This window comes from Rhipicephalus sanguineus, chromosome 7 (genome assembly GCF_013339695.2).
Source record: "Rhipicephalus sanguineus isolate Rsan-2018 chromosome 7, BIME_Rsan_1.4, whole genome shotgun sequence".
Classification (NCBI taxonomy): Eukaryota; Metazoa; Arthropoda; class Arachnida; order Ixodida; family Ixodidae; genus Rhipicephalus; species Rhipicephalus sanguineus.
The window spans coordinates 101,367,082-101,391,084 of NC_051182.1; the positions used below are offsets into that span (position 1 = coordinate 101,367,082).

The 24,003-nt window shown below is 45.6% G+C and overlaps 1 protein-coding gene across 1 annotated transcript; it reads right to left on the reverse strand.

Moving 5' to 3' along the window:
* Nucleotides 1-222: 222 nt before the first annotated feature.
* On the reverse strand, nt 223-22,117 carry LOC119398877 (arylsulfatase B). The gene is made up of 9 exons (XM_037665694.2): nt 22,011-22,117; nt 20,712-20,871; nt 19,619-19,731; nt 18,161-18,271; nt 15,330-15,449; nt 12,568-12,694; nt 4,227-4,520; nt 1,899-2,344; nt 223-380 (listed from the first exon to the last, which is right to left on the reverse strand). Exons 1-9 carry the CDS (start codon nt 22,086-22,088, stop codon nt 246-248), a joined length of 1,584 nt encoding a protein of 527 aa, XP_037521622.1. The 5' UTR covers nt 22,089-22,117; the 3' UTR covers nt 223-245.
* Nucleotides 22,118-24,003: the final 1,886 nt, after the last annotated feature.

Consider the following 24,003-nt stretch of genomic DNA (forward strand, 5'->3'; position numbering starts at 1 on the left):
GTATGATGAACACTGTTTTGCGCAGGGACATCTAAAACTAGATGAGAGAGCTGACGGGAAGCGACACTAGCATCCATGTGAACAAGGAGCTGCTCTCTTTATTCTCAAGTACTAATGAAGAACGTGCAGGAATTTTTATAGAACTTCAGACGCTGTTGAACAACTCGAGATCATTTCCCATGGCTGTATATTTGTTGAATAATGAGCTTGAGATGTGTATAACGTTAATGTGTATAAACGATGCTTTAAGGATCTGGCATCCACGGTGCCCACGTTCCGTTGTGGTTCTCGGGAAAGCTTAAGGGGTCACGAGGTTTGCTCAACGCAGGAGTTGCGACAGATCGGTAGTAATCCAGACGTTTCTTCAAGGCCGACACGATCTGAAAGATGCGGGAGAAAGACGACGGACGCTCAGTTCTGCGGGATTTCGCGGAGAATTTGTATGAAATGTTTAGTTTGGTTTATTTCTGTCAAACAAGCATCTTTTGCACACGTGTTTGAGGCATGTGGGAGTAAAATCCGCTGCAGAAAGCAGTTTGACAAAGCTCCCATATCCCTTGAGCGCGTGGCAGTGCAGGGCAGAAAACACAGAGTACACTTATCAAACACAAAATAACAGTGTCATCGCGACAAGCAGTAGTAAGCAACATATTGCCATGATTAAGTTGTAATATAACCGCAGTATGAGGCATTTATGTCGGTCACTTTTCTAGCCGTCAAAAAAGAATACGGCACTCTTTCAGATGGTACTATATTGTGTCATAAAAATAGCTCTCGTGTCTTTTTAATAGAGGGAGAAAATAAATAAAAAAAAATTTTCAGAGAAATTATCCCCGACAGCCGAGTTCCGAGCTATGATTCGAACTGTCGAATTATCCAGCCTCGCTTCGTCAGCTTTCCGGTCAGATTAGACGGTGGGCTGACCACGTATGAAAAAGGCCTTGATGTAGGTCTTATTTATTTTATTTGCTTATTTATACACGCTCTGTCAGAGCTATCGCATGAGTGGGATCAGTGAAGCAGCGTAAATAAAACAAACAGAAAAATTATTTTAATGCAGTTTGGGATAGGTTATCGAAGACAGGTGTGTACCGTGCTTTTATATGAGTTCTGTTAAAACGAGAACTTTTGAACTTACCAAAATCAGGACTGAAGATATATATATATATATATATATATATATATATATATATATATATATATATATATATATATATATATATATATATATATATATATATATATATATAATATGCATACGAAGTTACGAAAACAACACAAGGAAGTAGTGATCATGTGCAGAAACTTTCCTGCTTCATTCCGATAACGCGGCAGTATGGTTAGAGGTTCAATGAATGCAGTGCTTTGGCGGCAAAGAGCTGTGACTGTATGTGTTTTCTTTGCACATACGTGCTCAAAGGAACGCCTTTAGCACTGTTTGTATGGAACAGGCCGCATAGGCGTATTCAAAACGGGACAGTCAAATGAAGTTGCGACATATGTAGCGGGACGAATTCCTGTTCAGCCAGATCTCTTGCTGAGAAACTCGACTCTGTCCGTATCTTCGCTTCGCCGAGTGCATGTCAAGTTTTAATGAGACCGCAATCATGCAGACGTCCGAGGCACGCTTGTGTTCTTCGAGCTATAGCTAAAAATAAAATTCAGTCCCTATACTTATCTCGTGCATGCAAGTGGAAATAAGCTTATCTTAAGATACACATACTTTGCGATAACAAGAATGTTTCTGAAACGGCTACGTGCCTATTTTTCTTTTTTCATTCGCTCCATCTCTCTGTCTCTTTCTCTCTCTCCCGATACACTGCAATGCCTCACACATTTGATAAGAGGTCACAGGCTAGTTCCTAATCACGCCATAGTGGTCCGTTTGTGGTACACACCTCCGGGTGGTCCGCTGCGAGATTGTTTAACTCGCACGGGTCCTTCTCGATGTCAAACAGGAACACCTTGTCATCTGGGGAGAAGTTTTCAGTAGCGTCTTCCCCGCAAGTGAGCCTCGCCCTCTGCCTCCAGTCACTGGGGAACTCCAAGCGATCCGTGTTGTAGAATTTTCTCAGCGCCTCGGCGGCCCTGGAGCGGGCGAGCAGCTCGTCGACGTCGTTGAAGGGACGACGTCCACCCGTCGTTCGGTAGCGTTCGTTGTCGGCAGCCGAGGCGTCGAGCACCAGCTTGTATTGCGAGTTGCGGATGGCCGCCACGGAGGACTCCTCCGGGTCCAGGGGGTCGATGTTGTAGAGAAGTTCGGTGCGAGGTGAACCTGTTCCGTTCGACAGGTAGTCCCACATATCGAGTCCGTCCACGTTCTCTAAGCTCGATACGTCGCCGCCTGAGAAGAGAGAGAAAGAATAAGAGCAGCGAGAGAAGTTCAAGGTAATATAGAGGATTCAAGTGATGAGAAGTAGTGGAACAACGAGCAATGTTGCCGGAGAGAACGTCATCACAGGGAGGCTATGCCAAGGGGTCTGATAATAATATCTATGGTTTTGCGTGCCAAAACCGAGATGTGACCCGGCGTTCTTACTGCACTATCGCACAGTGAACGGGCATCTAGCATTTCGCATCCATCGAAATGCGAGCGCCGTGACCGGGATCAGAACCGTGACTTTCGGGCCAGCAGCCAAGCACCGTAACCATTGTACCACCGCGGCGGACTTGTCAAGGTGTCTGTAGAGCAACATGTAGCAACCTTTCGTCTGGACAACCAGGGTGGACAGTGACGGACGTCAGGGAAGGTCATCAGTGCCCTGACGAGGCCCGTTAAGCAAGGTGAAGAAAAATGAAAGTCTCTGTAACGAATGATCAATTCATGTTTATACTCTTGCTTGAATCGAACCAATCACCATTGATCAGTTAGCGGGTTTAAATTAGGTACTTCAAATGAAGATGACCCCAATGTAGTCACTCCTCAGTTTCTCAAACAGACTGGCACTTATTGTTATGTCATTTCTTTAGCACCTTTTTGCTGATTCATTGTGTGCAACAATGCCCAGCACTTAGAAGGCGGGGAACGTGTACGTTATGCTTAAGCCGGCTAGGTGACGCAACTAAGCCATTAAACTAGAAAGTCATCCCATAGATTCGTATATGATCGAACACGTTACCTATTCCAACACAATCAATTTCTCTTTAGCTCCTGTTTACTTAAACCTCCTTATTTGTGAGACCAGTGCCTCCTTCACTGAGACATTAGTCATGTCGAAACTGGAGTGTGTTACTGCAATCTGTGACTTCCATTCTTCTACATTGAAAATCTCTAGCGAAACCATTAAGCTTGGTTGATTGTTGCTAACTATTCTCGTAGAAGCCGTATTACGGCAATAGAGAGAGAAAATAAAACTTTTATTTGATGTCGTCTGATAAGATCGGTGAATGGGATCCTTAGTCCGGGATTCCATTGGCGCGGGCCGCTGTCCTCGCACGTTTCAAGAGGGCCTCTTGGCTCTTCGGATCGGAGCAGGACAAAACTGCCTCCCACACTTTTATGTTTGGTTCTGTCCTGATTTGCATGGGTAGATTGTGTGTACACTCCAAAACCATGTGATACAGGGTGGCTGTTTTATCGTCGCAGAACTTGCACTGTGGTGCGTGTGTGTCGGGATCGATCTTAGATAGTAAGTACAGCAATAGATGCTTCCCTTGGCCTCCCTTTCCTTTCTTACCGAAGGAAGTAAGACCGGTGACGTCATTTTCACAAAATATTCTTTACGAATCTTGAGCTGAACCGCACATTGTTCCCTTCCCCTTCCTACCTTTCATCACCCATAGCTTCGAAGTTTAAGTGCTATTGTACCAAAGCAACATGTACTTTCACTCGTTCGCGTCGGCGACTTTAAAGGAATGGAATCATCTTTCTGCTTTCATCGCCAGCGATCCGGACCATATGTTACGTCAAGCCTGCCATATTCACCATGCAGTCCCGCACCTCGCTCTAACGTCGTAAATATTAGCGTAGTTGAATTAGCTAATTATCATTAATTGGGGCTTTTAACTAATGCATACTATTCCTATATAACGCACTATTCATAGGTCTAGAATAGGGTTGGATTTCCGGCCGTGGCGGCCGCATCTTAATAGGTGCGAAAATGAAAAATGCCAGCCAACTTCGCTTTAAGTGGGTGCCGATGAACCCCAAGCGGTGCGATGTAATCGTACTGTTGCTTTAACACATAAAACCACACAACAACAATTTGAATTTCGTGGTCACTGACCGGCGAGTCTGTAGAATGTAGTAAACCAGTCGGTGAGGTGCATCAGCTGGTTGGACACCCTTTGCTTCTCCTTGAGCAGGGGACTCCAGACGAAGGCGGGAACCCTGGTCGAGCCTTCCCACACCGACATCTTCAGACCGCGCAGTGGCCAGTTGAAGCTGCGGCTCGAGTGGTCACCGAACGGCGTACCGCCGTTGTCGCTGCTGAACAGAATGACGGAGTTGTCCAGCATGCCTGCTTCTTGGAGCGTCTCGAACACCTTGCCTACGGATTCGTCCACGGTGTCGATCATGCCTGCAATGGTGACAGTGAGTGCACTGGTGGTCATACCCAGGACGAAATATCTATATTTTCTGCACGTTAGCGTGTAATCTCGCAGCCAATCTAAGAAAAAAAAAGAGTGTATGTTACTCTTTTTCGGAGAGCCTTCATTTTCCACGTATATGACTGTCTAAAGAGACACTCTTTTGGGTTCCACTACTCTCCGACGAGAGTATAGTGATCTCCAAAGGGAGTTCTCGTGTCTCCTTAAAAGGAATCATACACGTGGCAAGTCAGGGCTCACCAAAAAAAAAAAAATCAAATGAGTCTTTTTTTCCCGTAAATTGTTTCGAGTGGGTTCTCGCAGAAGTAAAAAAATCCGGCAGATCCCACGCACTGTGGGAATCGATGTAATGCGAAGCAGCCAGCAAAGAGCTGCATACATCGCCTTGTTGGTCTTCGAGCCAAATAAAATCATTCACGCCATGGCATTTAGTTCACCATATATCGCATGTTTACCGTACACGCATGCATGCACAATCTGGCATATACGATGCTAATGAAACGTATATTCTGCCATATACAATGCAGGACCTGTCATCTATGTTGATCACGCACTCGTGTCATGCAATACCAATTTTGGTGTATATCCAGTTAACAAAACGTCCGGAAGCACACCATAACATTGTCATGTAAATGATACCGTACATGACATGGTTGACATCATTCACATGTTAGGAGCTGTCGTTTATCTTCGTCATACAGTCACATGGCGCAATACCAGTTTTGGTGCATATTAAACGAGCGAAATGGCCGCGAGTGCACCATGAGTATGGCATGTATATCATGTCATACATGACATGTATATCATGGTTTTCATGTTACCACCTGTCCTTTATGTTCTTCATACAGTCACATCGCGCAATACCAATTTTGGTGTGCATCAAGCGAGCGAAACGGCCGCGAGTGCACCATGAGCGTGGCATGTAAATCATGCCATACATGACATTCATGTCATGGTTTTTATGTTATCATCTGTCACTTAGGTTCATCATACAGTCGCGTCGCGCAATACCAATTTTGGTGCATATCAAGATAGCGAAACGGCCGCTATTGGACAATGAGTGTGGCATGTAAATCATGTCGTAAATGATATGCCTATCATGATTCCCACGTTAGAACCTGTCATTTATGTTCGTCATACAGTCACATGGCGCAATACCAATTTTGGTTTATATCAAACGAGCGAAACGGCCACAAGTGCGTCATGAGCGTGGCATGTAAATCATGTCGTACATGTCATGCATGTCATGATTTTCATGTTACAACCTCTCATTCACGTTCGTCATACAGTCGCGTCGCGCAATACCAATTTGGTGCATATCCAACTAGTGAAAAGACCGCGAATGCACCATGAACGTGACATGTAAATCATGACATACATGACATGCATGTCATGGTTTTCATGTTACCACCTGTATTTCATGTTCTTCATACACTCACATCGCGCAATGCTACTTTTTGTGTATATAAATCCAGCGAAACGGCCGCGAGTGCGCCATGAGCGTGGCATGTAAATCATGTCGTACCTGACATGCATGTCATGATCTTCATGTTACCACGTGTCAGTTACGTTCGTCATACAGAAATGTCTCGTCATACCAGTTTTCGTATATATTTATTCATTTAAACGGCCGCGGGCGCTCCTAGACCATGTTATGTAAATCATGCTGCACATGACATGCGTGTCATTATTTGCACGTTAGGACCTGTCATTATGTTCATCATGAACTCTTGTCACGCGATACCAATTTTCGTACATATGAAATTAACGGAACGGCTGCAAGAGCCTCAAGGTCATGGAATGTAAATCATGCTGTTGATGACATGCATGCCATGATTTTCATGTTATGACCTGTCATTTATGTTCGTTGTACGGTCGTGTTGTGCCATAAAAATTTTGGTGTACACCCGATTAACGAAATGGCCAGAGAGCACAAAGTCGTAGGCGGCTAGATAGATAGATAGATAGATAGATAGATAGATAGATAGATAGATAGATAGATAGATAGATAGATAGATAGATAGATAGATAGATAGATAGATAGATAGATACGCTCAAAGTAGCTGAAGTTCGCTAAAAATGCTTCGCATTTAAAAAGCCGGCGCAGAGTTCTTAAAAAGTATGTGAGCATCAGCGCAGTTCATTCACTTTTTATGTGCGAGAGGCTTCGTGTACTGTTTTCTAGATTCAGTTGCTCAGTATAATTTTATATTTCCCAAGTTTCCCCGTCGTTGCACAGACGTTTTACACCTAACCCAGTACGTGGCCTGTGGTGCCACCAGTATTAAATGCGAAGCATTTCTTAGCGAACATCTGCGAGTTTGAGCGTATCTATCTATCTATCTATCTATCTATCTATCTATCTATCTATCTATCTATCTATCTATCTATCTATCTATCTATCTATCTAGCTATCTATCTATCTATCTATCTATCTATCTAGCTATCATCTCTATCTATCATCTATCTATCTATCTATCTATCTATCTATCTATCTATCTAATCTATCTATCTATCTATCTAGCCGTCCGATTTGGGCTCTCCTTGCCGTTTCGTTAATAGGATATACACCAAATTTGGTATGGCGTAAAGTGACTTTATGACGAACATAAATGACAGGTCATAACACGAAATTCATGAATTCCATGTCATGAACGACATGATTTACATGCCACTGTTTTGGTGCTCTTGCGGCAGTTTCGTTAGTTTGATATATACCAAATTGGTATGGCGTGACGATAGTGTATGACGAACACAAGTGACAGTTCCTAACGTGCATATCATGACACGCATGTCATAAACGCATGATTTACATTCGACGCTCATGGTGCGCTCGCGGCAGTTTCGCTAACTTGATATACGCCAAATTGGTATCGCACGACGTGACTGTGTGACGAACACAAACAACAGGTGGTAACATGAAATCATGACACGCATGTCATGCACAGTATGACTTCGTGCCACGCTCATGGGCGCTGGCGGCCGTTTCGCTAGCTTGATATACACCAAAATTGGTATCGCATGACGTGACTGTGTGACGAAAACAATAACAGGTGGTACCATGGAAATCATGACACGCATGTCATGCACAGTATGACTTACGTGCCATGCTCATGGCGCACTGGCAGCCGTTTCGCTAGCTTGGATATACACAATTGTTATCTCGCCTCACGTTTATCTGTGACGACAGAAAAACACAGAAATTAACATGACAAATAACATGACACGCTTATCATGTACGCATGAACTTTACATTCCACGATCATGGTGGCCTCCGCGGCCGTTTCGCTAGCTTGATATACACCAAAATTGGTATCGCGCGACGTGACTGTGTGACGAATACAAACAACAGTGGTAACATGAAAATCATGACACGCATGTCATGCACAGTATGACTAACGTGCCACGCTCATGGCGCGCTGGCGGCCGTTTTCGCTAGCTTGATATACACCAAAATTGGTATCGCATGACCGGAGTGTGACGAAAACACATAACAGGTGGTACCATGGAAATCATGACACGCATGTCATGCACAGTATGACTTTACGTGCCACGCTCATGGCGCACTGGCGGCCGTTTCGCTAGCTTGATATACACCAAAATTGTTTATCTCGCCACGTTTTATCTGTGACCAACACAATAACTGGGGTAACATGAAACTCATGACACGATGTCATGCACAGTATGACTTACGTGCCACGCTCATGGCGCGCTGGTGGCCATTTCGTTAGCTTGATATACACAAAATTTGTTATCTCGCGACGTAACTGTGTGAGACACATAATAACAGGAATTAACATGAAAATCATACCACGCATATATATGTACAGCTGATTTACATTCCACGATCATGGCGCGCTGGCGGCCGTTTCGCTAGCTGATATACACCAAAATCGTATCGCATGACGTGACTGTGTGACGACAACAAAAAGGTAGTACATGAAATCATGACACGCTGTCATGCACAGCATGATTACGTGCCACGCTCATGGCGCGCTGGTGGCCGTTTCGCTAGTGATATTGGTACATCGCGACGTAACTGTGTGGACCAACATAAATAACAGGAGTTAACATGAAAATAATGACACGCATGTCATGTGCAGTATGACTTACTCCCACGCTCGTGGTGCTGGCGGCCGTTTCGCTAGCTTGATATACACCAAAATTGGTACTCTCGCGACGTGACTGTGTGACGAACATAAATACCATGTGGTAACACGAAAATCATGACATGCATGTCATGTAGGGTATGATTTAGATGCCACGTCATGGTGCACTCCCGGCCACTTTGTTTACTTGATATATACCTAAATTGGTATGGCATGACAAGAGTGCGTGAATATAAATAGCAGGTCACGCATCGTATATTGTAGCAGAATATATGTTTCATTAGCATGACATATACCAGAATATTACACGCATGCATGTATGACACTCTCGCGATATATAGCGAACTAGATGTCACGACATGAATGACTTCATAAGCCTCATGACAAACAAGACGATGTATGCAACTCTTTGCTGGCTGCTTCGCATTACCTCGATTCCACATGCGTGGGATCTTCCGATTTTTGGTTTAGATTTAATCCCTGCCCAACAAAACGTTTTCGTATTGTGCGCGTATATCTTCAAGGGAAAGAGAATGCATGTTCGAGTACTTTCGAATACGTAGGGATTGCTTTAGCGGGCCGCGTTTGGGTGTCTTAAAGGCGTGCGTACGATCGCCCTTTTACTTCATCAACATGGACTCATTCATTTTGTTGTTTGTGCATACCTAAATTCCTTTAGCATTTTTGTACGCGAGTGAAGCCACAGAACACACATGGTGATGTCAGCGCAGCTCCTATGTGCATTTAATAAGCTACTAAAATGTGAAAGACCGTGTTTTGAGAGCAGCATTTGAACTCCCATTTAGTGTCCAAGGCTGATGCTTTAACCAATAGGCCATTGGCACATGCCTCATAACAGGCCCGTAGCCGGAGGGGGGGGGGTATTGCGCCCCTGCCCAAAATTCTGGTGGAGGGGGGTGCTTTGCCGAAAATAAATAATGAAAAAAATAGGCGTTTTTCTAAAATAGCGAAGGTCTTCAGCAAGTTACCCCTTCCCCGAAAAAAAAAAAATCCTGGCTACGGGCCTGCCTCATAAGGTATTATAGAACACCTCGAACATCTCGCATTCAGATGCTTGCCGAGTTTTCCACAACGGCGATAATTGCGTTGAGAATTTTCTTCGTGCAAGCCAACGCGCTGAGGCGCTTGGTGCGTTTTCACACGCTGATGTCAACATGATGTTGACATCATGAGCCAACGTGATGTCAAGTCGTCGTTCAATCAGGTGCGATTGCATATAGGCACGTTAAGGAACAATTCACTAAATGTAATGTTATTCACGTTGACTGTGATAGCCGTCATCAGCAGTTTCTGGTGAAGCATTTCTTCTTCGAAAAAATTCAGTTTTGGCACCTTTCACTCGCCTCTGGTCCATATAAATGCTGGACAACCAGAAAATTAATATATATCCTTTTTCCGTGTCCCTATGGCTGCACTTCACGTCAATTTTAGTTTTATGTGACTGGACCATTTGTGTGGCATGATATCTGCTTCTTATCTGCATCATATTTGGTGTACGCGCATGCCTGCATTTGATCTGAAACGCAGTGTTATGTGACTGGACTGTATATTGTGCTGTCTTTCGTGTCGCTATTTATTAGACTCCGTGCTTTTGCGATTTTTTATGGAGTGACTGACTATCAGAAACTCTCTTTAGATGTGAGTTTATATATTTTTACGCCGCAGTGATCTTCACTAATTCTATTATACGTGAAAAAGAGTAGTCTCTGATATATTAAAGCGTGAACATCTCCAAAACATCACATAAAAAAGTCACAGTCTCGCCTTAAGAACGAAGCAATGAATGCGATAGCAACACATTAGAATGTTATACGAAGTAAGGCTAGCGGCTCACTCCTGTAGGAATCGCGGCCGTTGTAGCGAGCGAAGTGACCTTCGTGGAGCCTATGGCTTCAACGCTCACTTTGCGTTGAGAGCGCAACGCGTGAAAGAGGGTGAGCCATTTGCTGATCTCCTCTAAAGATACGCTCGTTACCACGGGTAACCACGCCTTCTAAGTCAAACTACGCATTTCCTCCCGGAGGGACACAGCCCCCCTCCGGCTCCTATCTCCATGCACCTTTCGCGCGAAGAAAGGCAGGCGGGACGTTTCCTCTCTGCCTGAGCAGCGATCGACATCAGCCCTCACCCGCTTTCACTCGCACATAGGACTTACGACGCGCAGGGCGACGTTATCGATGTGGACTTTGTGCGGAACATCACGGCGGCGCCGACGGCGACGGCGTAATGCCGCCAACAGTGCCCATATAGCTGCTATAACAATAAAAAAAAAGCGCCAGGCCTGCGCGGAAAGCGCAACACAGTCACAGCGAAAGCGGGAAGAGCGGCATTTCTAGAGCCCGTTGTAAACTCTCTTGCGGCTACTAATACAAGTACACTAGCAATGGTACCCACTACGCCATGAATTATAATTTCTGTGAGGTTGGGAAGCACTGACTACGCCACTATTCCTCATTTTGCGGAGAAGCGAGGTACCGCTGCACGTCTGTAAGTCATTATGTGCACTTTGGTTGATGCGGCGACTGATGACGATGAAGGAATTATGGCTGAGCCCTTTGTAATGGGTTGGAAGCTTTACACGACCCACTATTTACGTAATTCGCATTGTGTGACGCCTGCGGTCACTGTTTCACTCTCCCACCACGCTCTATAACATGCGTTAACGTGAGAAAGAGAGCGAAAGAGGCAAAGAACTTTATTGAGGGTATCAACTTGAGCTTGTTGCATGGCTTCATCTTCGGAAACAGCGCGAGCACACGGGACAAGAAAGACAGACAGGACTTTGCGCTGTCAGACAGACAGACAGGACAGCGGCAAAGTCCTGTCTGTCTTTCTTGTCCCGTGTGCTCGCGCTGTTTCCGAAGAAGGAACTTTATTGAGACCTTGAGTAAATTGATCATGGGGGGCCTTATGGACTTCCTTGGCAACCAATAGAAATGCACTTGCGAGGAAACCACTACGCTATAAATCATGATAATTTTGTGAAGTATGGGAGCAGCAAACTATGACATTTTTCGTCATTCTGCGGAGAACCGTGGTATGCGGTAAACACCTGTAATGCGTTATGTGCACTTGGTTGATGCTGTGACTGATGACGATGAAGAATTATGGCAGAGCGCTTTGTAATAGGTTGGAAGCATTCAACAACCCACTCGTTGCGCAATTCGCATTGTGTGACGCCTGGTTACAGCATTCGCGTTGTGTGACGCCTGGTAGTTATTTTACTCTTCTACCACGCTATATTACGCCCCGCCACGGTGGTCTAGTGGTTATGGCGCTCGACTGCTGACCCGACGGTCGCGGGATCGAATCCCGGCCGCGGTGGCTGCATTTTCAATGGAGGCGAAAATGTTTGAGTCCCGTGTACGTAAGTGCACGTTAGAGAACCCCATGTGGTCGAAATTTCCGGAGCCCTCCACTACGGCGTCTCTCATAATCATATCGTGGTTTTGGGACGTTAAATCCCAGATACTACTACTTCTACGCTATATTACATATGTCAATGTGGTTCCTTCCCGACATGAAGCCTGTGTAGGGTCTTTTTGCAAAGCAGTTTCAAGCACCGGCATGGCCCTGAGGTAGAATACCGGACTACCACGCAGAGGGCCCAGGTCCGAACTCCGTTCCATCTCGGATATTTTTCTTATTTCGTTTATTTTTTTCTTATTTCACGCGATAGCGGTTACGGACACCGGCGGCGGACAACTACGGCGCCAAAAACGGCCGTTGAGAAGATCTCGTAACAGCTTTCGTTGCAAAATGACTACCCGAAGATACTGTCACATTGCTCAGAACGTCAGATGTAGTTCTTTTAGTTGTATGTTTCGCGTGAGGCCGTTTGCTGGTTTGCGCACCAAAATGGGAATTTTTTTTTGTTGAGTCTTACCTGCAAAGAGAGTCCTCTTTTCTTCTCCAATGTATGGAAACTTCATTACATTTCGTGCCGGTGCTTGCAGAGGGTCAACGCCTCCAGAACCATGCGGCGCTTGGTAAGCCACGTAAAGAAATAATGGCTGTGAAAGGGAGATATTTGTTTTGACATTCCACAAAAGTTTCCTAAGTGCCTTGTCTCAATGGGCTCGTGAAGGGGCATTCAATAGAATTATTCTATTCGTTAATATGACAGTGTTATTCTAATACAGTATTATTCTAATACTAATTTTCCTTGCTGATTTTCCAGTAATATATTGGTCACACTAAACAGGAAAATAATTGAAAAATAAGAGCAAAAGTATGTTTTTGAGAGATCGGCGCTGACACCCCAGCGTCGTTACGTCACTGTTACACCATGAATTTCACTCAGTGTTTCCTAGTTTTCATACTTCAGCCATCGCATACCAACAGAAATGTCAGCTGGAACTTGCGGAGTTCAGTCTTTGGATCATTCAGAGCGCATTACAGCACTTAGAAAAATCTTGGACCTCCCGGAGAAGTGGTGCTGGATCCCCGCGCCCCTTGCTGGAAAATTTTTCTGAGATTCAAGCGGTTCATTACCCTACCAATCTCGGAACAACATTTGTTACTGGATTAAACATTCATGTGAAAGACAGTCTGCGGACCGTCACAGCTTCAAGGGGAAAGGAGTTTTCGGAGAGAAGGTGGTGTTCACCTTGCAAAAGCGCTGGGGTCAGAAGCAATAACTGGTGATCAGTCAAAATAATCAACATATGCATAATGTCATTTTCGGCATATTTAGTCCACTTGCAGGACGAAGACCTCTCCCATTGATCTCCACTTTACCCTATCGACACGCAGGTCGCGCGATCGAATCCCGGCCGTGGCGGCCACGTTTTCGATAGAGGCGAAAATGCTTGAGGCCCGTGTACTTAGATTTAGGTGCATGTTAAAGAACCCCAGGTGGTCAAAATTTCCGGAGCCCTCCACTACGGCGTCTCTCATAATCATGTCATGGTTTTGGGACGTTAAACCCCATCAATTATTGTTAGTTTCTCTACCCTGTGCGAGCCGATTCCATTTTAGCCCCGCGTGCTTCTTTAGTTCGTCACTCTCTTCATTCCTCGACTACATTTCGCATCCCTTGGTAACCATGCTGTTGCTATCCAGCTGTTGTCTCTCCTACGCAATACGTGTTCAGCCAAGGTCCACTTCTTTCGCTTGATATCTACTAGAATATCTACTATCCCGGTTCTTTCCCTGACCATTTTCCCGTCCTCCGATCTCATAATGTTAGTGCTATCACTATCCATTCCATTGCGCTCTGCATGGTCCTTAACTTTTCCTCTAGTAGCTTTGTTATCCTCCATGTTTCAGCCTCATATGTTAGAACTGGCAGCGTGCAATTTATTCGATACGTCTAATAAACAGGAAAAAATATAACAAGGAAGTACCCGTAAATTTTATTAAAAAGACATTTGCGAAGGAATAACAAAGTGTGAGAGCCGTTATTCAATGCTCCAACATCTCTTTGCCAGAGTAGGGGAGCTTTGCCAAAGAAAGCTCTCTTTGCCAGTGTAGGGGAGCATTGCCAAAGAAAGTTCTCTTTGCCAGTGTAGGGGAGCTTTGTCAAAGAAAGCTCTCTTTGCCAGTGTAGGGGAGCTTTGAGAAAGCTCTCTTTGCCAGTGTAGGGCAGCTTTGCCAAAGAAAGCTCTCTTTGCCAGTGTAGGGGAGCATTGCCAAAGAAAGCTCTCTTTGCCAGTGTAGGGGAGCTTTGCCAAAGAAAGCTCTCTTTGCCAGAGTAGGGGAGCTTTGCCAAAGAAAGCTCTCTTTGCCAGTGTAGGGGAGCATTGCCAAAGAAAGCTCTCTTTGCCAGTGTAGGGGAGCTTTGTCAAAGAAAGCTCTCTTTGCCAGTGTAGGGGAGCTTTGAGAAAGCTCTCTTTGCCAGTGTAGGGCAGCTTTGCCAAAGAAAGCTCTCTTTGCCAGTGTAGGGGAGCATTGCCAAAGAAAGCTCTCTTTGCCAGTGTAGGGGAGCTTTGCCAAAGAAAGCTCTCTTTGCCAGAGTAGGGGAGCTTTGCCAAAGAAAGCTCTCTTTGCCAGTGTAGGGGAGCTTTGCCAAAGAAAGCTCTCTTTGCCAGTGTAGGGGAGCTTTGTCAAAGAAAGCTCTCTTTGCCAGTGTAGGGGAGCTTGAGAAAGCTCTCTTTGCCAGTGTAGGGCAGCTTTGCCAAGAAAGCTCTCTTTGCCAGTGTAGGGGAGCATTGCCAAAGAAAGCTCTCTTTGCCAGTGTAGGGGAGCATTGCCAAGAAAGCTCTCTTTGCCAGAGTAGGGGAGCTTTGCCAAAGAAAGCTCTCCTTGGCAGTGTAGGGGAGCATTGCCAAAGAAAGCTCTCTTTGCCAATGTAGGGGAGCTTTGTCAAAGAAAGCTCTCTTTTCCAGTGTAGGGGAGCTTTGAGAAAGCTCTCTTTGCCAGTGTAGGGCAGCTTTGCCAAAGAAAGCTCTCTTTGCCAGTGTAGGCCAGCTTTGCCAAAGAAAGCTCTTTTTGCCAGTGTAGGAGAGGAGTATCCAGGAGCTACACGGTCGACCTGCCTTTCCTATGCCTTCTTTTATCTCTCTCTCTCTCTTCCTAGTTACGTCCAAATTACTAGCTGACTGCTTGTAACCACCCAATCTGAAGTGGCGAGGCTTTAAAGATCACCATGATTATCGCGAGGCGAGTGCCTAGACTGCCCTTAAATCTGTCGTCGATCGTCCTCACCTTCCGCCGGTTCCGTATGATTTCCTGGGCCCTTTCAGTGAACAACGTTGTGGAATACTTTCCGCTGTCTCTCCATCTGGGCTCATCGTTGAACCAGAAGTCAAGACCCGTGTGGTTCTCCTGCGAAACCACGATATAAAGGTGCGATCCTTCTGTACACCACTGAACCACACCATATACTGCGGTTGTTGAAGCGGTACGTCTGTATTTTTGCAGTTTTCCGGAGAAGTATTAGGCTTAATGATGCGAAGGTCTGAGAACGTAAACAGCGCGCGGTGCCAAACACAGGCATCAGAGAGACACACTGTGCAGAAGGGACATTATCTGGCTGAAAAAGCTCGGATCGTATATAGAGCGCCAATACAATTTGCGTAAACTGTGCTTCAACTAGTAGGGTTTCCTGAATACAAAAAGAGTAAAAACAAAACAGCATATAAATATAAAGGTAAGCATCACGAATAATAATTTGTTGGCACAATAAAAAACGCTTACATCGATATACAGGGTGTTTTTTTTGGATAATACAGATTTTTTTATAAGAATCCTATGACAGTAAGCCTCTTCTCCTTTTCGCGCACGCACTCCGCGTCGAGGCGGAAAAGCTTTCCCGCAGTTAAAATGACACTGTTACCACTATTTAACAAAAACGCGTTAATTAACTTTTTCATTATTTACTTGGGGGCAAGTGTTTATATTAGAAAGTTGCAGTGTGTACCAATTTATGGCATACCTATTTTTTACAAATCATAAAAGTTGCACCTAGTTCGAGCTATTCTTCATCGAATATCAAGGGCGAAATCGAAACTGGTCGCAAAGCGCGCACGAAGCGTGGCCGTTCTGCTGCGTCGGACCGGAGCTACGAGTCACAATGGAGCGACGAAATTTGAATGAAGACGCGCCGCGGTGGTATGTTTTCGTGAAAAGCTGCAAAGCCACCTCACTTGTGCCTGTGCATTGCCTTATTTTCGCGCGTAGTGTTTGGCTCTTCTCCGTTTCTTTCAAACTGTGCTGAAGAAAACCGCGATATCAACCTTTTCTCTGTCTGGTAAGTATAAAATTCAGGGGCTGCCACTTCGGCGATTCTTCTTGCAGACACGCGAAAAAGTTGTTCGCGCCCCTTTATAGTTTAAGAAAGAAACACATAAGCACTACCCATCGCGCACAAAGATTAAGCTGTCTATTTGTGTATTTCAGAATGCTACCTATTCTTCTGTCCAGATTGTGCTTGTGCGCGCCTTCATTCGAATTTCTTCACTTCTCTGTCACGTGCCGTCCCCGTAATCATTTAAAGGGGGGCGCCAATTCCGCCCCATACCTTAACCCAGTTGGACGTGTGTAATTATTTAATATGCAGGGTTACTTATAACGAGATCACCAAGCACTCTTACCTAGGGCGCAGGGTATTCCCCTTGCCACTTTCTAGATTAAACATGCCACAGGCGGTTACGTTAAGGCTTCTGCAGACATGGATGTGCCCTAACCCGGTCGTCATGAATAAAAATAATACAGACTGTGAGATTTCAGTCTATTGTAGTAAGTGTGGGGGTTCGCTCGATTTAGATCACGTGCTTTGGCGCTGCTCGGCGTTGGCTGGTGGTGGTTCTCAAGGTGAACAGTGGTGGCAGCTAATGCTGCACAGTGACGCACTGGCGGACCAACTCAGGGCTCTCCAGAGGGCCCGTGTGGCGGCAGAGGGGCTTGGCCTCTCTGTCCCGACGTGAGAGCTGCCCGTATCAGTCCCGGAGTGAATCCTCAGGACATCAATAAAGTTATTCATACCATACCATGGTCACGCATGTTTTTTTGACGACAATGGTGGACGAGGAACCCTCATGCTGCATTCAAAGAACTGTTTACTTCCCATCTCTACCTCCGTAAAGGCGGGGACCAATAACAGGCCGTTGTAAGAAGCACGTCATCGCTTCCTTTTCATTTTTGCATCCAAATCGGAGCTTGTGTTCTTTCGGACTCGACCAGCGGGGGAGGGGCGGAGCGGCGCTGGGGTGAACTTTGCCCTGACCCCCCCCCCCCCCCCCAATGGAAAACCCTACGAATTGGGCTTGCCTGAGCTCGTTGGTTGCACATAACGAGGAGGGTTCCAGCCAACTTCTCGGACTATGACAGACGACGCACCGCTGGACTAGCAAATGGACGTTTCTCGAGAGTTTTCTTTCATATCTATAGCTGTTGTTAGCGGATGCATTGCTCATTGAGTACCACATTTTTTTCATTTGTGCGCATGAATCTTCTTTTTCTTTTTCAGTTAGTGGTATGGATGGTGGACTGATGCATGATTGCATATGACGCGCGAAATTTGAGAAGCGATGACCACCAACGAAAGTGGGCATTACGTCAGATAATGAGCTACCCTTGAGACGTCAGTGTAGTGAACGTGCCTGGTAAGCGTAAGATATGCACGCAAGTACTCAAACCACGCAAAGTCGTCGATCCACTCCGTAAAACGTGGCTCAAAGTACAGCATAACCAAGCTAACTGCTTCTCATAAAATAGAGTCTCACAATGCGGGGATCTGGCGGCATTTTTTACATAGCTTTGATGCCGCAATCAGACGTAAAAAATACAAACCGTGGAAGCGTGCGTGCGAGATTGTGACCTTGTTTAAAACAGAGATGGCTGCTTGAATATAATGCTACGAAAATATTAACCTCTATGACATTGTACAAATACGTTGCTAGTGCGAAGGGCCTTTTTTTAATTCTCGAGCTTTTACGTATAACATATCACTGTGGTGACAAAAAGAGGCAAACGTGCATAATTCAAACTCAGCATCCGTGAAGTCACCCCATGGCGACCTTGTTTTGAACACTCACGAAAGTTGCGTTGTGGCTGTAGTAGTCCTCTTCTCCGTAGTAAAACCCGTAGAAACTGTCGAATCCCCGCTGTGGTGGCGTAAGACTCTTCATGTAAGAGCCAAGGTGCCACTGCGGTCAGAAAGAAAATAGATTAAAAACGCTAGCCTGCCTCGCTGTCTTGTAGTTATACTAAAAACGATCAAAACGCGAGCCTCGTGATTGCCGAAGCAATACATTTGGTTATTTTGCGTTGCTAGACGTCCTACTAGAACCAGGGTAATGGCGATAAGAAAGAGAGATTTTGTAACTGCTAACTACGCGTGTTTGATGCAGAGATAAGCGAGTAATACTGTCATAGTCATCAGGCGCAGATACGCAGTAATTCAGAAGCCGTGCATAAAACTGTTGTCGCGAGGGCAGGGGCCGGCCACGGCTGTGGTCACTGCTGCGGATCGGCTGCGTCGGCGTCGCTGCCGGTGGGAGGCGGCACTCACCAGTGACAAGCTGACCGACCAACTTTGGGCCGTCCGGCAAGACGAGGATGCCGTCCGGGTCCAAGGGCTTCAAGCCGTCACCTGACGCCGTCATCATCGACGGAGAGTGGGACGGGACAGGGGTTAATCACCTCTTCCCCCCGCCTCGCCCGGACTTTCAATAAAGTTCATTCATTCATTCATTCATTCATTCATTCATTCATTCATTCACTCACTCATTCATTCATTCATTCATTCATTCGTTCGTTCGTTCGTTCGTTCATTCATTCATTCATTCATTCATTCATTCATTCATTCATTCATTCATTCATTCATTCATTCAGCGACATTAACATGCGTTTCCGTGTGCAGAGTCCAATGAATACTTGTAGCAACGATGATTTCGTAATGATTTGTGCAGGGTTGCCATTTACGTTGTGAACGATGACGCGAGCCTAAACTGAGCTTCACGAAAACTCTCTTGGCTATGTTAGTACTTCTTGAAGGATATATTTCGCGCAACTTAAAACACGTACAAAGCGAAGACATGCTTACCATCGCCTACGTGATTTTCTTTTCCTGCGTGTCTTATTTTGTGGCCAAGTATGTGCTTCAAATTTATTTGCGCGTTTAATTGTGCGGATTGGCAATGCGACTCTCCCGTGGCTTAATTAGAACGAACAGACAAGAAAGCCAAGGAATGTATAGGGGATGTTATTTTGTATTAATTACTATGTAAATGTGAAGAAAGTAAAGTGGACGAAAAGATAACTCGGCGCTGGCAGGGACCAAACCTGCGACCTTCGAATAACGCGTCCGATGCTCTAACAACTGAGCTGCAGCGGCGGTCATCCTCCGTCCATTTTATGGGGTATATATGTGCATTTAAAAACTTGGGAGTGTTGTCGGCTTGCAGTATAATGATATGTGCAGGTCAGGACGACGAAATTAACATTATGGAAGTTATTTGTTTAGCTAGTGTTAAGGTCTAACGAACGCGCACCTTTCCTACTAAATGAGTTTCATAACCCAGGTCTCTGAGATACTCGGGCAGAATTCGTATGTCCAAGGGCAGTCCCCAGGGCTGGCCGATGTCGACAGGGTAGCCTTGAGTACCTAGAAGAAAACATAGAATACAGACTTAAGATCACATAACACACGCGAGTACATCTTATATTTTTTTTAATCAGGAGTGCGCTTGCTGCGTAGTCCTTCCCCGCTAGACGTATATGTTCCTCGGCTCTGTGGAATTTTCTTTTAGATAACCATCTAAATAGTTGTGTTTGATGTGTAGATTTTACTACTTTTACGTGGATTGTGTGTTTTACGGTAAGGCTGCTTGAAAATTGACATTATGCAAATAGCAGTGTTTTTATTAAAGATATTGCTTGAACTCCAATGACTCAGCTCTTATTGGTCATCCCTTCTTATGCAGTGTTTTTTACATTTATTTCTTGAACAATTTGCTGGTTTAATTTTGCGCGTAATATATGCGTGTGTATATTGAAAAGTGGGTGGTTGACAACCACACAAGCTGAAAAACACGAGAGCACAATAGGTGTGTAAGACAATAAAAAACTAAATCAGAGGAAAAAATTGCCATACTTGAAGGGCGAAGCTTCTAGGTGATCCAGATAGAAATCTCGGGAAGAAAAGCTCATTAGTTGACAAAAAATTTCTTTCTGGTACGGGTTCTAGTGCCGGGACCAACGCCTTTCCGTGGCGTTATCTTTTTATTGAGCTAACTAGGAGACTAGTAGTTGGCAATGTGAGGGGCGAATTAATCGACAACTCGCAGCACAAAGACATTGAGTCAGAAACCGACCTGCAAGAAAAGATTTCCTCGTAGCTTTGCGCAATACACGTGTGGGTGGAAATTCTACCTTTACATAACCTTTCAAATACCTTGCGGGATTCCGCTGAACTTATTCGCCAATAGTCTGTATGCTTTATTTCAAATCAGAACTAAAGGCTTAAGGAATGGTAGTTTATTTTTTTAAAAGAAATCCGTGGCAGCTGAAGCATTTTCTTGAACTTTTCGAAGTGGGATTTCAGCTCTTCATAGACACGCTTCAGGCATCGCACAAGTCACTTACCCATGCGTATTGGGTAGCGACCGGTCATGAAAGCCGACCTCGAAGGCGTGCAGGCTGGCAGGACGTAGAAGTTGTTGAGTATGACGCCATCCGCCGCCAAGGCGTCCAGGTTTGGCGTAGGTATTTGGGAAGACCCGTGGAAGCTCGGATCATCCCAACCCTGCAAGAAGGGCCGTTGTGTCCAGCTGTACGATGAGGCAGAAACGGCTGTGCCAAGCATGAGGCGTCAAACCATGCTTTATCATTAAGCTCCGGTTAACATTCGGTAGAATGGAGCTCGTGACGATCAACAAATAAAAGCTACACTTACACCTCCTGGGCTCAAATGCGTCATACTTAGTGCTTGCATGGATCACGAAATGACACGTACCAATTAAGGGTCAGATAACGCACGTACTGAAATTTCCGTGTCCTTCAGTCCATGTCATATTGGCGTAATATTGAGTGGTACGCTTGCGTCACAACGATCATTCCCTTATGTGGCCACAGTCGTGGTGAGAGTACCTGGTTATTCTGAGGAACTGCACATACCAGTTTCCGAATGCTGCGACATATGTGGTTGGCTTCTATTTTTGTAGCGTTAGCTACACTTGTCTAGCCGGAGCCGATTTCGCGTGGATCGTCATGAGCCGTGCTGCGCATGCGCAAGGATTAGTGATGTCACACAGCTGGCTCACCGCTCTCCGCCACCGCGATCTCGCCGCTCTCCGCGCGCTCCGCCACCGCCGCGCGCGACTCGCCGCCGCCGGTCTGCGCTTTCCAGAGGAGTGATGTCGTAGCCTTGGCAGACGTATTGGCGCCGGCGCACGTGCAGCTGTTCGCCGTCGCTGTGCAGTCGCCGTCTGACACTGTGCTGGAGCCGCGTGATAGCGCCTCTGACTGGCGTTTGCAGGCGGGTAACGCCATGGAGAAGGAGAGCACTAATGCTGCTCAACGGCGCAGAAGAGGCGAGAAGCTTATCTCGTCGGATCCCGAAGTAGCTGCCTGGCAATTAGCGGTTCAGCGTACGAAGAATGAACAGAAGGCTAATTATCCTACACAATCTGGAAAGCTAAGAATAATCAGCTGAACCTTTGCTAACGCTACGCTACGTATATAGCCGAGCTAAGCCACTGCAATTTTTTTAATTTCTACGAATCTGCCTATTATCTAAAGTAAGCACTGATTCCCTTCGTCCAGCGGCAATATAAGAAGTCGATAATCAGTACATCAATCGCTTTCCTGTCTGATTACCCGCAGGTTGTGTTTGGCATCACCCGAATATCAATTAATAAAATTATATAAATTTCAGTCGCTTACCATGTCATCTGCAAAGAAGAACACTATGTCAGGGGGTGCTTTGTCGCAGAACACTACCGGAAATGACGTAAGCAGCATCGCGAGGAGCAAGGAGGCACCCGCTGCTGCATTCCTGAAGACAGAGATAAAGAAAAAAAGGCCTTGGCATTTGAAACAAAAGATCGTAGCAAAATATAGATACCACTTCATCAGGTTCTCAGAGGGAATCAAAGCAACAACGCAGAAAGGTAGGAGAGGTGTGCCGTAAACACACACTTGGAACACCGACTTCCAATCGTGTCCATGAACACTAGCGACCTAGACATTCAACAGAAAAGCAACCTTTGTCTCGCATTTGTCAGAAGCGCAGAAGCACCATTCATGTCACGAGAAGACGGTTCTTACGCACTAAAACGCACGAAAAGAAAATTATAATGACCATAGGTGCGCGCATGATTCTCGATCGAGGCAGGAGGGTAATGAGCAAGGTTTCGAGAAGCGCCCCCCTCCCTTTCCCCGTAGGTCGAGTCCCAAAACAAGTAAGCTTCGCAATACATGCAAAAATGAAAATGAACCGATGACGTTTTCCTCAAAATGGTCGGCCTCTTGTACCCGGCTTTCCAAGGGTAAAAAAAAACCTTATCCCACTTCCACCCAGTGTCAAATCTGCAGAAACAGCGGAGCGGCGGTTCTCCTGTATTTCCCTTGCGATTTTCCGCGATTTTCTGTGATGTTTTGTGATAGTATGTGGGTGCCTGTGATTACACAATTTCTGGAGTAGAGCTGCACGGTGTTGTGCCACAGCTCCTGCTCTCGTTCAACCCTTTTCCCCACGCAGGGGAGTAGCCAAGGGGGCGGGGGGGGGGGGGGTTCGACTTCCCTCCCCCCGCAATTTTCAATTTTGCTTGAGTATATATACACGCGCACATACAAACGCATGCACGAACGTACATAAAAAGCATGGTTTGAACCCCCCCCCCCCCCCCGCAACAAATTTCTGGCTACGCCCCTGTCCCCACGGGAAGATCGGTCAGTCGTCAGAGTTTCGGCGAACCCTTGTCTCCCCACCAACGTCATTACGCTGCGGTCCCGAGAAAACAGTTCCGTCTTGGACGGTGCTGCACCAGCCAGGACGGACTGTCAATACCCCGCCCACGCAGATGGAATTCCTCAGGATTCTTTCCCGTGGGAACTAGTCTGACACAGACAGTGTCGTGCCTGCTTCGATGCGTGCAACACTCCGTTGCCTGCGCACAGGTATAAAAGTGGGAAGAACACCCCGATTAAGGAAAAATTCTGTGGGTGTAATACGAAATACATGTTGTACTTTTGCACCAATTGACGGTCACTGGTCAAACATCATCACTTACATAAAATTCACTTATACTGATCACTTATATACGATTGTGCTGGTTCATAAATGCAACTTATCTGTTTTGTGAAAGCAGCTAATCTGTTTCTTTTCCCACTTTTAAATCTTTGCGTAGGCAACGAGGTGTTGCACGCATCGGTGTCACTTCCCGCTGTCGCGTAAGCACACTGTGCCGGCATTCAATGGACAGCTGCATGTGTTTAAATTCATTCTAGCGCAGTTCGCATTTCTCGTTGACTCAGGCCAGTACTCGCTAGTAAAGTATTCAAATAAGCACGGGCAAAGATGAATATGTTGTCTAGCTCTTCCGTGGCGAACCTCGCGCCTACGTAGGTTGTACTCACCGCTGTGGACGCGTTCCTGCGAAGGCAAACCACACGCAGACACCGGCAGAACACAACTTCAAAAAATTTTTCGTTCTTAAAACAAAAAGTAATTTGATAAAATGTAGAGAAAATTCGTCCTTGCCTAATTAATTAAGAAGAGGTTTTTTTTTTTTTGAAAACGCAGTTTACAAGCAATAGTTTCGAGCTTTCCGAAAAACTTCACATACGGTTTGCGGCACTGATAATTTTTTTTTCGCCAAAAATATTTGGGCGGAAGGCTTTGGATAGATAGTCCTCGATTTTTTTTTTTTTTTGC